The following is a 15594-nucleotide window of genomic DNA, read 5'->3' as shown; positions in this document are numbered from 1 at the left end:
GAAAATCGGTATTTTCGGCCATTTCCGACCGGTATTTAGACACCTACATCTGGCCCCAAGTCGTTACAATATATGTTTGTTTAAGGTTGCACGCATGTACAGGTCTCAATATATTGAGCTTAACCTGATTTCGGGATGTGTGATTGGCAGGTGTCCGGTATTATTCTTACTGCATCTTTCATTCCTCCTGAGACTGCATAAGTGAGTGCCAATCAGTTGGCAATACTAGCGCCTGTCAGGAAGGTGACCTACTCTAAATCAAAATAAACTGGCTGTTGTTACTGTTGCGTCCTCCCCAACCCAGGTGCTCGCCAATGACTACGCCACACACTGAGCTTAGTACGACATGTCTTTATTCTTCTGTGTTGCAGTTTCTTTCTTTGCCTTGCTGACTGCTTCCTGTATGCTCTCACAATATTCGGCCATGTTTATTCAAAGTTTATTTATACCCCAATGAAGACTACCGCTTCCAGAATGCACTCCGTTCATTAAACCTCATGTATTTCAGTGACATGGAGTTACCTACAAGCAACATCTATAGGCTTCATAGATTTTCAGATATTGGTCATGACCAATCTATGGCCAAAGGTTCTTCATTCCCTTTTAAGCCGAGCACTCATTTACCAAAAAAAGTGACAGGAAGGGCGGGCCTGGGAGTAGTGGGACTTTTTTTTAAGTCTCTGGCTGCCTCGTGTAAAGGTTGTTTACCTCAGCACCCAGTGATGGACCCCTGGGCGCACGGTAGCAAATGATCTGTCAGCGCCTCAACGGTGCCCCGGATGCTTCTTCGCCAGTAACTTTTAAACTACATTGGCTCTTGGAATTATGCTCTGGGGCTCTGTGTATGTGTGTGTGGCTCTGTGTGTGTGTGTGGCACTGTGTGTGGCTCTGTGTGTGTGTGTGTGACTGTGTGTGTTTGTGTGTGTGGTTCTGTGTGTGTGTGGCTCTGTGTGTGTGTGTGGCTCTGTGTGTGTGTATGGCTCTGTGTGTGTGTGTGTGTGTGGCTCTTTGTGTGTGGCTCTTTGTGTGTGGCTCTGTGTGTGTGGCTCTGTGTGTGTGGCTGTGTGTGTGGCTGTGTGTGTGTGTGGCTCTGTTTGTGTGTGTGTAGCTCTGTGTGTGTGTGTGTGGCTCTGTGTGTGTGTGTGGCTCTGTATGTCTGTGTGGCTCTCTGTGTGTGTGTGGTTGCAAATGCAATAGGTCTTGCATTTGCGAGAGATTAAGCTATTGGCATTGTAAATGACAATGCCATTTATTTATATGTTTTCAAAACCAACACATAAATAAAAATGTTGTAATTTACAATGCCAATAGCTCTAACTTTTGCAAAGGCGAGACCGTTGCATTGTAAATGCTTGTCTTCAAATGTCCGAAATTTGCAAAAAAGGAACAAGTAAACGCAATCCTGGGAGAATGGATTATGAAGTGTTACTATCAAACATTGCAATGCATCATGACATACGCTCTATAAAAGTGATCCAGATTCTAGAGTAGCTTTTATATGAATCAAAGTTTAGTCCACTGACTAAGGCGTTGGAACTCATGGGTCTCTTTCATGGCACCCAGGAAGTTACAGATCCGCTCCTTGTGGCCAGAAGTTACAAGTTGTGAAAACACGCGTTCACTAGCTACACCTTTAGTAAGTTACATTCTAGTATATTGCCTGACCAGAGCAATTGGAGGGCAGAGCAATGGTCGCCTTTGAAGAGCAGAACAGATTAATGGGAGTGATTCACTGCACCATATACCAGCGAAGTAAAAACATCCCATAAGCCAACCTCAAAAATAGGTTATTCCAGAACCTGTTCATGGAGAAGCTCGTGAATTCTTAGCACTTATGCCATTTCAGGGTTAAAGGCAGTCGAGCTGGAACCTTTGCGATCTGAAATTCGATCATGACATTTTAAACTGGTTACATCCCACAATAGAAAACAATCTTCCACCCAGTTCCTTCATGGAACAGTGGTCTTACTGGTTGCGATTATAATTGATTCTATTACCATAATGTATTTTATTTTAATGCATTATAAAACTATAATTTATGCTAATACCATAATTGAATAAGAAGGACTGGGGGTTGGGCCCGCTGGGGGAGAGGGTAGGTCGGGCCACTATGAACTGAACGCAAGTGAGGTTTTTTTACCTATGCCTCTATGAAGAATTTCACAATGAATGATAGCCTTGGGTAAACCAAAATTTATTAGTTTATCCTGACAATTACGTCTATTAGTTTCATTCAATTTGAGTTTTCGATTATTTTAGTACAAGCAAGATAAAGGGCATTATCAACTTCATGTGCTGCCATATAGTACCGCATTGCACAATTAGTAAACGACCAAGTCATAAATATAATAAACACATTACTATACAAAAAAACAATACATTGATAAACAATTGAAAAGTGTCAAAAGTGCTCACAATTTTAGTGAAACATGGAACTATTACTCAATAAAACAGTGTCAATCCAAGATATCAAATCATCTCTTGAACAAAAAGAGGTATGGAGATTATTTCAAACCATTACAAAGTTCAACCACTTATGGACGGGTCAAACGAGTTTAAGCATAAATCGCTGGCATTAAATGTAAACCAATAATAATGTCAAAATGCCACATTTTTACATTATTATTGGTTTACATTGACCCGTCCATAAGTGGTTGAACTTTGTAATGGTTTGAAATAATCTCCATACCTCTTTTTGTTCAAGAGATGATTTGATATCTTGGATTGACACTGTTTTATTGAGTAATAGTTCCATGTTTCACTAAAATTGTGAGCACTTTTGACACTTTTCAATTGTTTATCAATGTATTGTTTTTTTGTATAGTAATGTGTTTATTATATTTATGACTTGGTCGTTTACTAATTGTGCAATGCGGTACTATATGGCAGCACATGAAGTTGATAATGCCCTTTATCTTGCTTGTACTAAAATAATCGAAAACTCAAATTGAATGAAACTAATAGACGTAATTGTCAGGATAAACTAATAAATTTTGGTTTACCCAAGGCTATCATTCATTGTGAAATTCTTCATAGAGGCATAGGTAAAAAAACCTCACTTGTGTTCAATACCATAATTGAGTCATAATCAGTAAAGTACGAGTGTGATACCCCCTCACCCTCTCCCCCCACAGGACTACAGCCATGTTACCATTCTTCAATTGGCAACTGTGCAACATTTTTAATGTGTTCAACTCAGCATATCTCGGTAGCAATGACAGTATAGAGACAGAATTATAGGCGAGGTGTCAGCGGGGGGCCTTTAAAGATCTCGTTCGCCAGTTAGCAGGAAACGCAGCAGCGTTTGGAGGAAAACACGAAGCGGCTGGGGGATTAGCAGGAAGCCGGAAATGGTTAGCGGAAGAGGATTTCAGGGAGCGGTTGGCAGAAATCGCTGAAGGACAAAGCGGCACGTAGTTAGCAGGACACTGGATGGATTTAACATGGAGCAGTGAGCGATTAGGGCTGGAGTTGGCTGGAAGCGCTGTGGTTTGGGAATTGGAAACAATACGCAGCACATGAGCAGATATATACATGGGCTCGTCTGAAAAAAAATAGAATGAAGGGGCTATGGAGGCGGATTGAGGTAGCAACGCACTCGTTAAAGTACAGGGCAGACTGGAAAGAGGTGCGGGCAATGTATGATGGTAAGAGGTGCAGTGCAGATATGCACCGGAAACTAATGGGGGCAGGGTAGCTGGTCATAAAGTTGATGCCAATCTGCAGGCAGACTAAAGTGAAAGCGAAAAGTGCAGGGCAATAGATTCAGGACAGATCCCAGGGCAAACACTGCATGGCAAGGTCGGGCAGCTTGGCCGTGCAGAGGAGGTGCAGGGCAGGCACACGGTTTAAGGGAAAGTTTGCGGGTCCGACTGACAGCGCTGAGGATAAGCTGCAGAACAGACAGACAGTGCACAGAATGAGTTACAAGACATACTGACAGTGCAAAGAGGATAAACTGACAGCGCAGATGATGGTGTGAAGGGCGAGTGGATAATGCAGAGAAGCATGGCCGCCGGACAGTGCAAACAAGCTCTCGGCATTGCTGTGGCGGGAGCGCATTACTTTGAAGTCTGATGCCGAGGCACAGACAAATGGTGGTGTGCGAGCGTCTTCCTTTCAAGTCTGATGGGGTGGAGGCGGACCAAATGGTGAGCATGCGTCCGGCGCACGTGCACTGGCCATAATCCACATTCCAAAGCCCTCTTGGCAGCCTTTCCTGGAGCCCCTACATAAGTCTCGCCGAAGCAATGCGCAAGCGCATTGACTCAGCGAGACCTAAAAAACCACTCTTGAAGCTGTCTCTCTAGAAACATACCTTTTTTGACCGCATTGCCATTTGATCCAGGTTTTGTCAATTTAGGTTTTTTGCCGACAAACGCCCCTCCAACGGGTTTATTAAGCGGTTGCATCATCTTTCTTTTCATCCCCCTTCCAGCAGGCCCACCAAATACCAGACTTGTCTGGTAGTCGACAACAATTCCAGGTCTCTGCATACCACCATAATCCTGCAAATTGGTTAACATAAGATTAGCAGAGAGTATGCAGATAAGGCAAGTTACATGGTGTGCAAACATGTGTAAACTGTTTTATAATATGGGCAGGCATAATCCAAGAACCACTGTTGGGTGGTCAAGGAATTTGTCGGCTAAGCAGCAGTTGTTGCTATTCTGGTAGGTGTGGATACTTCTTGGCAACAATTCTTAAAACTGCAGTAAGGACACTGCTGTACAGGTTTTCATTTGCATTAGTGAGCTTGAGAAATAAAGAAGATAAAATGCATATAAACATGTGTGTGGTTGGGTCTGGTTGCGCGTGTGGTGTGGTTGTGTGCGTGAGAACAGGGAGTTAGAGAAGGAGGCAGAGTGAAATAGAACAGCAGATCAGCACAGGAGAAGGGCAGGGAGTTAACAAGCATTTGCAATGCAATAGGTCTCGCATTAGGAAAGTTAGAGCTATTGGTCTTGTAAATGACAAATTTTTTATTTATGTGTTGGTTTTGAAAATAGCGAAATTAATAGCTTTGTCATTTACAATGCCAATACTTTTATCTTTTGCAAATGTTACACCTATAGCATTTGTAATGCAAAATGTTTTGTATTTACGTGACTTAGATGTATTGATACAATTCAGAGAGAGACTGCTCAAGTAGTGAATGTACCTGCAGCACATATCTCAATGCCAGCAGCACCTTACAAACAAGAATTCTAGTGAAAACGCATGCACAGTTAATAAACCTGCTGCTGAGATTTGAATTCTGTAGGTCACATGTTCTAACTTGAATAAGCCAGCACAGAAGGCACCAGTCAATGAGAACTCTGTAGCCTGTAGGCCACATGTTAGAAGTGCAGTATAACAGCTCATAAGACTAATGCAATTGTTGCAGACATATGTATGTCATCTTCAAAACACTTGTTAACACTGAATAAGACAACTGATAGGGTTCACCTACCTGCCACAGAAATGTGTGTTTAGCCTGCAGGCTCGCTCCGAGGCAGGATTCTAGGGAGAAGATGATGAAGGCTCACGCACCTGTACCGGAAAGGTCAGGGATTCACTTTCAGTTCTACAACTCTGAGGATTAATGCACCTTCAGCAGAGATATCTTTATCAATTGTCACCTACAGATTAGAAGTATAGTAGGACAACGCAGTGGGTTAATGCCTCTTCAGCAGAGATCTCTTTATCATCTATAGGTGTGGTTCTGAAATTCTGGACCCTGCTGTTATCCCGGTATCGAGATACAACACTCGTGCCACAAAATATCAACGTACCATGATGAATTTGGTGTCGACGGACCGGTAATGATTAGGACATCATCCCTATACATTTGCATCATGATTGAGGGATGCCAACACCCCTAAATCGTAGTTTCCGTTCCGACCCCTCAGACTCCATTTTGTAAACGGCATCCATCTTGTGTCTTGCCCTCATGATAAGTCAATTGAGTAAGGTCGAGCTTGATCTAAAAGGACACGTCCACCTTCCCTGACTTCCCCCTGACCTGTCCCAACTGACTCCCTTGCCTCCAGCCAAACCTGTTTGGGCAGCTCCTCGCCCAGTGGCCGAATACGATAGCATCAATGCATAACATACCATAAACCATTCACCGCGTACAGATCATGTTTTCTACACACAACACACCTGTCCGAGTTCCTTGTTTATGGCCAGTTTTAAGACTAGGAGGTGCCCTTCTTTATTGGGGTTTCATCGATATCTGATGGGAGTTCCGGGACTGGCTGGGTAATCTATCACGAACGGGACATCCAAAATATGGGTTTGCCTACATGACTTCGCTCTTTGTATTGTTGTAGAAATATGTGTACAGTCATATCATAAACTCAAGAATTCTTGCTTGCAGCTATTATTTCTGTATATAAGGAGAAGGCTTGTCCTGTAAAAACGAACAGTCTCCTGAGAACACACGATCCGTGTTGTCGTGCTTCTAGGACACATGTTACTTGGTAGCTGCCAATAAAACTTGATCTCTGACTGCGACTAGAAGACTCCGTGTTTCTGTGGTCCGGAACAAGGGAGAACTCAGAGGTCTTCGGGTGTTATTCCCTGGCACCACCGGGTTCTTAAAAACCCGGCACCTCAGTTGGCGCCCAACTCGGGGCGGTATCAAGCGGCGACGGTCCAAGCCAGATGTTCGTGAGGAGCTTCGTGTGAAAATTCCAGAGGACGGCCAGCCACTTCAGCGACCCCTGTATGTCGACGTGGTTCCGAAGGTCTTTGCTGCGAGGTTCCCCGCGTCCCGACGGCTACGAAGGACTGCTGCCCTGACTATCGCCTTGTTTTGGACCCAGTGATCCTTGGTAGAGCGAAACGATAGACGAGTCTTCTAGCGACGTCATCGATCTTCAAATACTTCAGTTAAGTATAAGTGGAGCGTCTCCCAGTCCTTAGTTTGATCCTTAGTTTTTGGTATCCTTGAGATACGCTTTGATTTGGTACTTGCAAGCCCCAAAGCCGAAGGACTCGTGTTTTCACGAGAAATATCGTAATCGATAATCCTTTGAAGTTTGAAGCTAAACGAGTGAGCAAAGATGCCTTGCTTTAGCGGACTTGGAAACTTGTTTTGTCTTGGTTGTAGTAAGGACTCCCGATTAGAGGATTCTTGTCCGGTTCCTCTGATTGGAACTCCAACGTATGAGCTCTATGTGAAGCATGGCGTAGGTCCTATCACATATAATGAAGTGTGGATAAAATACACCCGCAAGGATGGTGTTTTAAAATGGCCCCAATATGGTAGTTTTGACCCAGAAATCTTAGACAACCTAGAGGTCAAATTGTTCAAGAAAAAAGCCCGGCCGGCGATGTTTGACTCTTTTCGCTTATGGCGCAAACAAGCCAAACAGAAAGAAATAAAATTAGCAAAAAGGAATAAAAGAGGTATGTCAATGGTGCAAGCTGCCGTTGCATACAAGGATAACGAGGAAGGGCAAGAAAGCGAACAAATACTTAGGAGCAAGGAACTAGCAGTAGATAAATGCTACCCAATGTTACCACATGAGGGACGAGGTCAAGAGGAAAGATCCGAGAAAGATCCGTTAATGTCCCAATTATTGAGCTCACCTCCACCGTATGCGTTAGACGCTACCGCACCACCAAAGCATTTTACTATACCGCGCCCCGGCGCACGTAACCCAGCTCTTGCACGAACGCCAGCTCCTCTTCAGCTGGTTTCTACTTCTCCGGCGCAACCTTCTCAAGGGCCGCCATCTTTGCTACATACTCCATCTACTTCTACCACTTTGCCTACAGCTCCAACTGTTCCCTATGATACTACGTCTGCCACTGTTTCAACTTCCTCTGCTATGGCCTCGATTTCTTCTTCGCCTCAGCCTGTCTTTTCTGATGCATTTGCCCCTCCGCAAGCTTCTCCTTCTATTAGACAAAGAGTGACAGGTACCGTCACTGGTCTGCTTTCACCTTTCTTCGGGTCGCCTAAAACGACCCCTAAAACAGAAGATAGACAGTTACGTAGTCAACTGCCTGATTACGAGGAAAGAAAAGTGCTGAATGAACTAGCACGCCAATGGATTGCGGATACTGTTAGATATGATGTTCAGTCTGTTATGGAAGTTTTCCGTCAATGGAATGCACCCACTCAGAGATACGTATTCGAAGAGATGTGTGTATATCTGTGCGAAGATTTGGAGACGAATGATCCCAAATACACAATGGACGAACTATGGCGTACGCGTTTTCAGTTCCATGAAGGTATGATTACAGGTGCAGATGTTGAGAAAGCGATAGAGTTGTTGTTCTCTTATAGGAGTAAGGGAAACGTCTCTAGATCATTGTACCAAGACGACGTATTAGGTAGGAAAAGAGCGAGACAGTACCCCATGAGAGAGGTTCCTCCGGTTTGGAGGGAAGGCGATGCGAATGTAGTACCGCCAATTCTGCCACATTTCCAGCGTGTATGGGTACATGTCCCCTGGAAAAGATCAGAAGTTTTAGCGCTCAAGCAGACACTACCTGATCCCCGTAAAAACCCGACTGGGTATTATAAGGAGTTATCGCAGACTGCAAACTCATGCATAATGAATTTAGCAGATGTAGACATGTTGTTTGGGAATGTTGTCCCACATCCTTTATGGAGTAAAATTCGTCATACGGACCATGACCAAGAACTAGGTGATTCATGGGCTAATATTACCGCTATAGATGCTAGACAAATTGGTGGTTCTAAACCTAAGCCGTTAATAGCCGAACTTCCCGGTAGAATTATAACGTACGTGAAAACATTAATGCCTGAGTTATGGGTAAACTGGGACAAGCTATCTGCGTGCAAGCAGAAGAAGGATGAGAATGTGTCTGACTTTTTCACGAGATTTGAGGAGACTTTCACCGATCATAGTGGTCAAGATATGGCTACCGAGGGTGGTCAAAGATTGTTTGTAGACAAATTCGTACATAATTTGCTTCCTGAACTGTGTACTAAACTAAAAGATTCAGAGAGTGCTTGGGCTGTCTCTACATCAGCGCAGATTTTAGCTACAGCCCAGTACTATGAAAATAGGCGCAAAGACGAGCTAGATAAGGTAGACAAAAAGACTAAAGATTTGAAAACTAAGGTTCTTCTCCAGCAGGCCTATCCGCCTCGCACGGCTAGTCAGCCCAATTATCAACCACAACAGCAGTATTCGAGAAACGCGCAAGGAAACGAGTTTTCCCATCAGCGTCTTCCGTATGGCCCGAATCAATGTGCGTATTGCAAGGAAGAGGGTCATTTTAAAGGTAATTGTCCGGCTCTTGCGCGACGTTTAAACGGTGTTTCAGGTATAAGGGGTAGAGGTGTTCAAAATGTTCATAAGGGTAGGGGCCGTGGAAATTTCTCCCAGAACACAGCTTCTTTTCCGCCTCAGAATTCCATGAACAGCTTTGACCAACAGAATAATGCATCGTCTAGGTCAGCTCAGTACTATGCTGACGACTATTACACCGAACACGAAAATGAGGGTAATGATTGCTAGGACAGCCATGGACAAAGAGAGGGAGTCGTTTCAGTTCCAGTAGATCAGAATGGACCTTATGTCGAGGTGATTGCCTCAGGAGTGTCAGAGCCATTTCTGCTGGATACTGGTGCTACAAAAAGTTCTATTATGCACTCAAAACTTCCTGGCGCACCTTTGTCTGGCGAAATGAATGTCTCAGTAGGTTTCTCTGGCGCCCCTGTTAGAAACCCGATCTCTAGTCCCATGTCCCTTTCTGTTGGCCCATTCAAATTAGCAGCACCTCTCATTTTGACAACAGGTTGCGGTGAAAATTTGTTAGGTTTGGATTTACTAAAGAGGTTGTATGCGACTTTGTACTGTTCTCCTTGGGAGTACAGCTTACTTTAGGTAAGAAAGTCGTTTCTCCAATGTATGTGTCAAAAGAAAATATTGCAACTGAATTGTCATGTCTTCCTGATGTACTCTGGGCTAATGGTTCTAAGGATGTAGGTCGTTTGGAGATAGCACCGTATGTCATAACATTGAAAGCCAACGTTAGGTTGCCACGTATTCCCCAATATAAAATTTCTAGCGAATGTGAAAAGGCGTTATTGACGATTGTTTATGACCTGATTGATAAAGACGTCATCGAAGAAAAAACAGGAAATGTTTGTAACAGTCCAGTTTTACCGGTCTTAAAGCGTACCGATCCTTCACAGCCCCCTGTGTACAGGTTCGTGATCGACCTCAGAGAAGTGAACAAGGTAGTTATCCCACAGTTTCCAGTTGTCCCCGACATTACTGCCTTGTTGACGATGGTTCCAGCTTCAGCAAATTGGTTCTCGGTGATTGACCTGAAGAACGCTTTCTTCAGCATCCCGATTGCTGAGGAGAGTAGAGATATTTTTGGATTCAATTTAGGAGGACGAAGCTTCCGCTTCAAGTGCGCTCCTCAAGGCTACTGCGAAAGCCCATCAATATACAGTCAGGCCCTGAAAACACAACTGGACACAATTGTTCTACCAGATGGGTCAACTCTGATTCAGTATGTAGATGATCTGCTGATCGCTGCAGACACTGAAGAAATTTGCAAACAAGCTACACTGTCATTATTGCATCACTTATGTGACATGAAGCACAAAGTCTCTCTCTCCAAACTACAATTTTGTCGACAAGAAGTTACCTACCTAGGTCACATCTTGTCGAAGGAGGGAAGGAGACTGACACCAGAAAGAATATAGGCAATAACAGAGCTGAGTGCCCCAAGGACACAGAGAGAGGTTCGAGCCTTCTTGGGCATTACATCGTACTGTAGACAATGGATACCGAATTTCTCACTACTAGCCAAACCCTTGCTGGCACTACTCTGTAAAGACACGCCCAATCCTATGCCTTGGTCTGAAGATTGTCAGACGAGTTTCCACGAGTTGCGTGATGCATTGTGTTCGGCTCCTGTGTTGGGAAACCCCAACTACAGTAAGCCTTTTACATTATACGTCCATGAGAAGGAAGGTTGTGCATTATCAGTCCTAACACAACACTTTGGGGACAAACAGCGCCCATGCGCGTATTTTTCGGCAACTCTAGACCCTGTGGCTAAAGCCCTACCAAGTTGTCTGAGGGCTACCGCCGCAGCAGCTGTCTGCATTCGACAGTCTGCTGGATTAGTCATGAATAATACTCTGATCGTTATGGTCCCGCATGCAGTAGACATTTTGCTAAACAGGACGAGGACACAACATCTTACTAGCGCTCGACTATCCAGTTACGAACTTACACTGTTAGCAAGTCACATCCACATAAAGAGGTGTGATACACTCAACCCCGCTACGCTACTACCCATCCCGACAGAAACAGACGAGATTGATAAACATGACTGCTGCTTTAGGACAGAAGAAGAGACAAAAGGGAGAGTAGACTTACAGGACACTCCCCTTCCTGAATGCAATGATACTTTATGGGTTGATGGTTCATGTTTCAAGTTGCCAAATGGTGATACGACTGCAACCTATGCCGTAACAACATTACACACCATTATAGAGACCGCGCGCATTTCCCACAATTCTGCACAAGCTGCAGAGCTAATTGCACTTACAAGAGCATGTGTGTTGGCGAAAGGAAAGCGAGTGAATGTGTACACTGACAGCCAATACGCCTTTGGTGTGGCTCACAGTTTTGGAAGATTGTGGCGTGAACGTGGGTTCCTGACGTCACATGGTGCAAAGATACAGCATGGTCAGCTAGTTAATGAGCTCCTCGAGTCACTGACCTTGCCACTACAAGTTGCCATTGTAAAATGCAGTGCACACAAAAAGATTCAAGACGATGTTGGCCGCGGGAATGCATTTGCAGACGAGGTTGCGAAAGAGACTGCAAGGAACACAATGAGTCGGATGTATGTTGTAGGTCCCGCTAGATGGATTACTGATGTGGGAATGTGTGAGGACACCATCGAAAGCGTGAAATCTATACAAGCCGAGGCAACTGAGAAAGAGGTGAATGAATGGAGAGAAAGTAAGGGTAGGTTAGATGCGAATGGTTGTTGGGTCGAATTGTCAGAACACCAGCGATGGCTATTACCTAACGCCTATGTACTTGCAGTAGTAACAATGGCTCATGGATTTGCGCATATCAGTTCGAAAGGAATATGTAAGCTATTGGCCCCAGTATGGCAGAATAGCAGTATCCCAAAATATGCAGAGAACGTGGTCAGAAAATGTATGGTGTGTTTGAAGCATAATCCCGGTAAGGGAACCCCAACTCCAGCTGGTCATTTTGCACCTCCAACGTATCCGTTCAAGGTTTTGCAGGTCGATTTCATCCACATGGAGAGGTGCAACAATCTGAAGTATATGCGCGTTGTTGTTTGCGCTTTTTCAAGGTGGGTGGAAGCATACCCCCTTAAGGACAATACCGCCTTGTCAACTGCCAAAACCCTTGTCAAAGAATTCTTCCCTAGATTCGGAATGCCTAGCATGATCTGGAGTGATAATGGAAGTGAATTCGTAGGACGTGTGATGAGGAGAGTGTGTGAGTGTCTAGGCATACGCCAAAAGTTCCACGCTGCAAACCACCCCCAATCAGCTGGATTAGTGGAGTGCTACAATGGCACATTGAAACTCAAACTAGCCAAGGTCCAAGCCAGCACAGGTCTTAAATGGCCTGACGCCTTGCCTCTAGCACTCCTGTCGACCAGAATGACCGTCCATTCTAGATTAGGACTTAGCCCCCATGAAATAGTGTTTGGCCGCCCAGCCAACGTCTGGGGCGTGCCAAGGCCAAAGAAACTCAGCGAAATAAAACACCCCGTACTGCTTGACTATTTGTGCGAATTGACAACTAAATTGCGTGTTTTACACCAACAGGTTCACAGTTCCTCTCCGCCAGCCTCTGATGATCCAGGTCACTCCATCGAACCCGGCACTTGGGTTCTGGTGCGGAATTTTCGGCGCACAAACAACGAACAACCCAGGTGGACCGGACCATACCTTGTGCTTCTTTCCACGAGATCAGCCGTTCGGGTGGAAGGAAAGAAAAGTTGGATACACGGGACCCACTGCAAACGGGTCCCTCTGCCCCTTCCATACGACCGGTGGGTCAACGAAGGAATTGCCGACTCCGAGACAGAATCCATACCTCGCTTCATCCCTTTCAGCGATGCACGTTTAAAAGAAACTGGTACCGAAAAGGAGAGTGATCCTATTTTACAAGGACTTGTGCCACCGTCAATGCAGTTGGACACTTCAGAACCTAAGACATTGTTTGAAGACCATACCGTACCGGGGAAACAACAATATAATCTAAGGTCAAGACAAAGAGACTAATAAAAAGCAAATTAATGTGATTTCCCTTCCCCCAAGAACTATTTTTGATTTTTCAGCTCTCTCACTCTCAGGAAACTTGCTCATTTTTGATTTTCGAACCGCCATCCGGTTCTGCTGCTAGGGTCGCGGTTGAAGTCTGGGGAGTGCAGCTGGGGACGTTTAGGTCAACGGTTCTGGTTGGTCCAAGAGAGTTACCCCGGACTGAACAGAGTGCACTCCCTGGCAGAATCAATCTACCACCGCGGGCAGCAACTAGAGGATGGAGTTTCCTAGGGTAAAGAGACCTACCAGATTCACGAACATTGAAAGACAACTATGCACTGTACTGGCCAAAAGAAGGTTTTTGATAACATGTATTTTAATGTTGTGTAGCATAACGATGTTTTTGACTGGTTATACTCTATTCGTATTCCAAGTTACTTTTTCAAATGACACCCGGCCACCACCTCCTCCTACTATCTCTCCACACTACTTTCACCCTCTACCTGAACACGAGTCTGCCAGAAGACTCGAATTTGTAAACAACTCATTTATTCAACTCCTACACCAACACCAGTCCATAATGAACACATCGAACTGTTGGATATGTGGACTCATGCCACACACAACGGATAAGGGTATCCCATACTTCATCCTGCCATTCAGTTATTATGGTTCTCTGTGGGCTTTTCAGACCATGTTCCTGTCCGCCCTAGAACCATACCCAACCCGTTCCATTGAAAGCGATTCCAACAACAAGGCACTAGTGGCAGGGATAAGAAATATGAGTAGGGAGTTCGACACATATCAAACGATCCCCAAAGATGAACTCACTCCATACAGTCGTTGGAACATAACTAAGAATGGGATTTCCCTGAGTAAGGGACAGACAGCAAAGAAATCCCGCCCAGTTTGGATAGTGCCCCACAAAGGTCACTTATGTCTACAAGGTATCGGCAGGGATCGAAAAGCACAATTAGGAAAGAGCATATGCACGGAAACATATGTATTTGCTTCCCGAACTTCCCCCCCTATTCTTAGCAGCCAAAGGCACGTATTTCGTCTGCCACGACCAAGCCTATACATGGTTGCCCCCTGACTTCTCAGGCACGTGTTTTATCTCATTTCTGCTGCCTCCCACCTACACGGCCAGAGCAGATTACCATCGGACAAGGACAGCTAGAGGTGTCGTGAGTAAAGACGACACCGCGGGTCAGGAATTTGCAGACTTCGCAAAGGGTTTTCTGCCATTTTGGGGGCCTATGGTGAACAGCAGGAATATTCGCCAGTTATCGAGGATAGTTGAATCCGCCGTGATTACAACGGCCGGAGCCCTGACAACTTGACAACCGAGCTTCAGTCGGATCGACTTCTGACCCTTCAGAACCGAGTTGCCCTAGATATCATATTCGCCGATCGTGGTGGTGTATGCAGAGTGATCCAATCTAGTTGCTGTATTTTCATCCCTGATAATGCACCGACAGTGTACCAAGCCATCTCCAAACTACACGAAATATCTGGTTCCCTTCACGTGGAAAAAGGAGATTGGTCCCTTCTAGGGTGGTTCTGGGGCCTGATCACTGCCTGGGGATGGAAAACACTGATCTTCGTTGGGATGATCTTAGCGCTTCTGTTTATGTTCTGCCTGTGTGTACAGTGCGCTCCTGCACTATGTGGCCTCTGTGCTACCCCATGTGTAAGGAAGCCTGTGTCAAGGGACGAACTGAGCAACAGAATGATGCTACAGCAACATCTCCACGAATTCATTAATACAGATTTGGACTCAGATTAACATGAGTTATTGCCTTATATGAGGGCAAAAGGAGGGTCTGTGGTTCTGAAATTCTGGACCCTGCTGTTATCCCGGTATCGAGATACAACACTCGTGCCACAAAATATCAACGTACCATGACGAATTTGGTGTAGACGGACCGGTAATGATTAGGACATCATCCCTATACATTTGCATCATGATTGAGGGATGCCAACACCCCTAAATCGTAGTTTCCGTTCCGACCCCTCAGACTCCATTTTGTAAACGGCATCCATCTTGTGTCTTGCCCTCATGATAAGTCAATTGAGTAAGGTCGAGCTTGATCTAAAAGGACACGTCCACCTTCCCTGACTTCCCCCTGACCTGTCCCAACTGACTCCCTTGCCTCCAGCCAAACCTGTTTGGGCAGCTCCTCGCCCAGTGGCCGAATACGATAGCATCAATGCATAACATACCATAAACCATTCACCGCGTACAGATCATGTTTTCTACACACAACACACCTGTCCGAGTTCCTTGTTTATGGCCAGTTTTATGACTAGGAGGTGCCCTTCTTTATTGGGGTTTCATC

At 45.0% G+C, this 15594-nt stretch overlaps 1 protein-coding gene across 1 annotated transcript in view; it reads right to left on the bottom strand.

Annotated features, from left to right (window-relative positions):
* LOC144766851 (DBIRD complex subunit ZNF326-like) overlaps positions 1 to 4978 on the bottom strand; it is a 28182-nt gene extending 23204 nt beyond the window's left edge. Inside the window, exon 1 of the mRNA XM_078650566.1 lies at positions 4319 to 4978. Coding sequence (XP_078506692.1) covers positions 4319 to 4577 — 259 coding nt within the window. The 5' untranslated portion in view covers positions 4578 to 4978. The remainder of the gene's footprint in view (positions 1 to 4318) is intronic.
* Between the last annotated feature and the right edge of the window lie 10616 nt (positions 4979 to 15594).

The sequence above is a fragment of the Lissotriton helveticus genome, chromosome 7 (assembly GCF_964261635.1).
Source record: "Lissotriton helveticus chromosome 7, aLisHel1.1, whole genome shotgun sequence".
In the NCBI taxonomy this organism is placed as follows: Eukaryota; Metazoa; Chordata; class Amphibia; order Caudata; family Salamandridae; genus Lissotriton; species Lissotriton helveticus.
The sequence above is the reverse complement of the archived record's forward strand: the minus strand, read 5'-3'. Positions and strand labels throughout refer to the sequence as shown.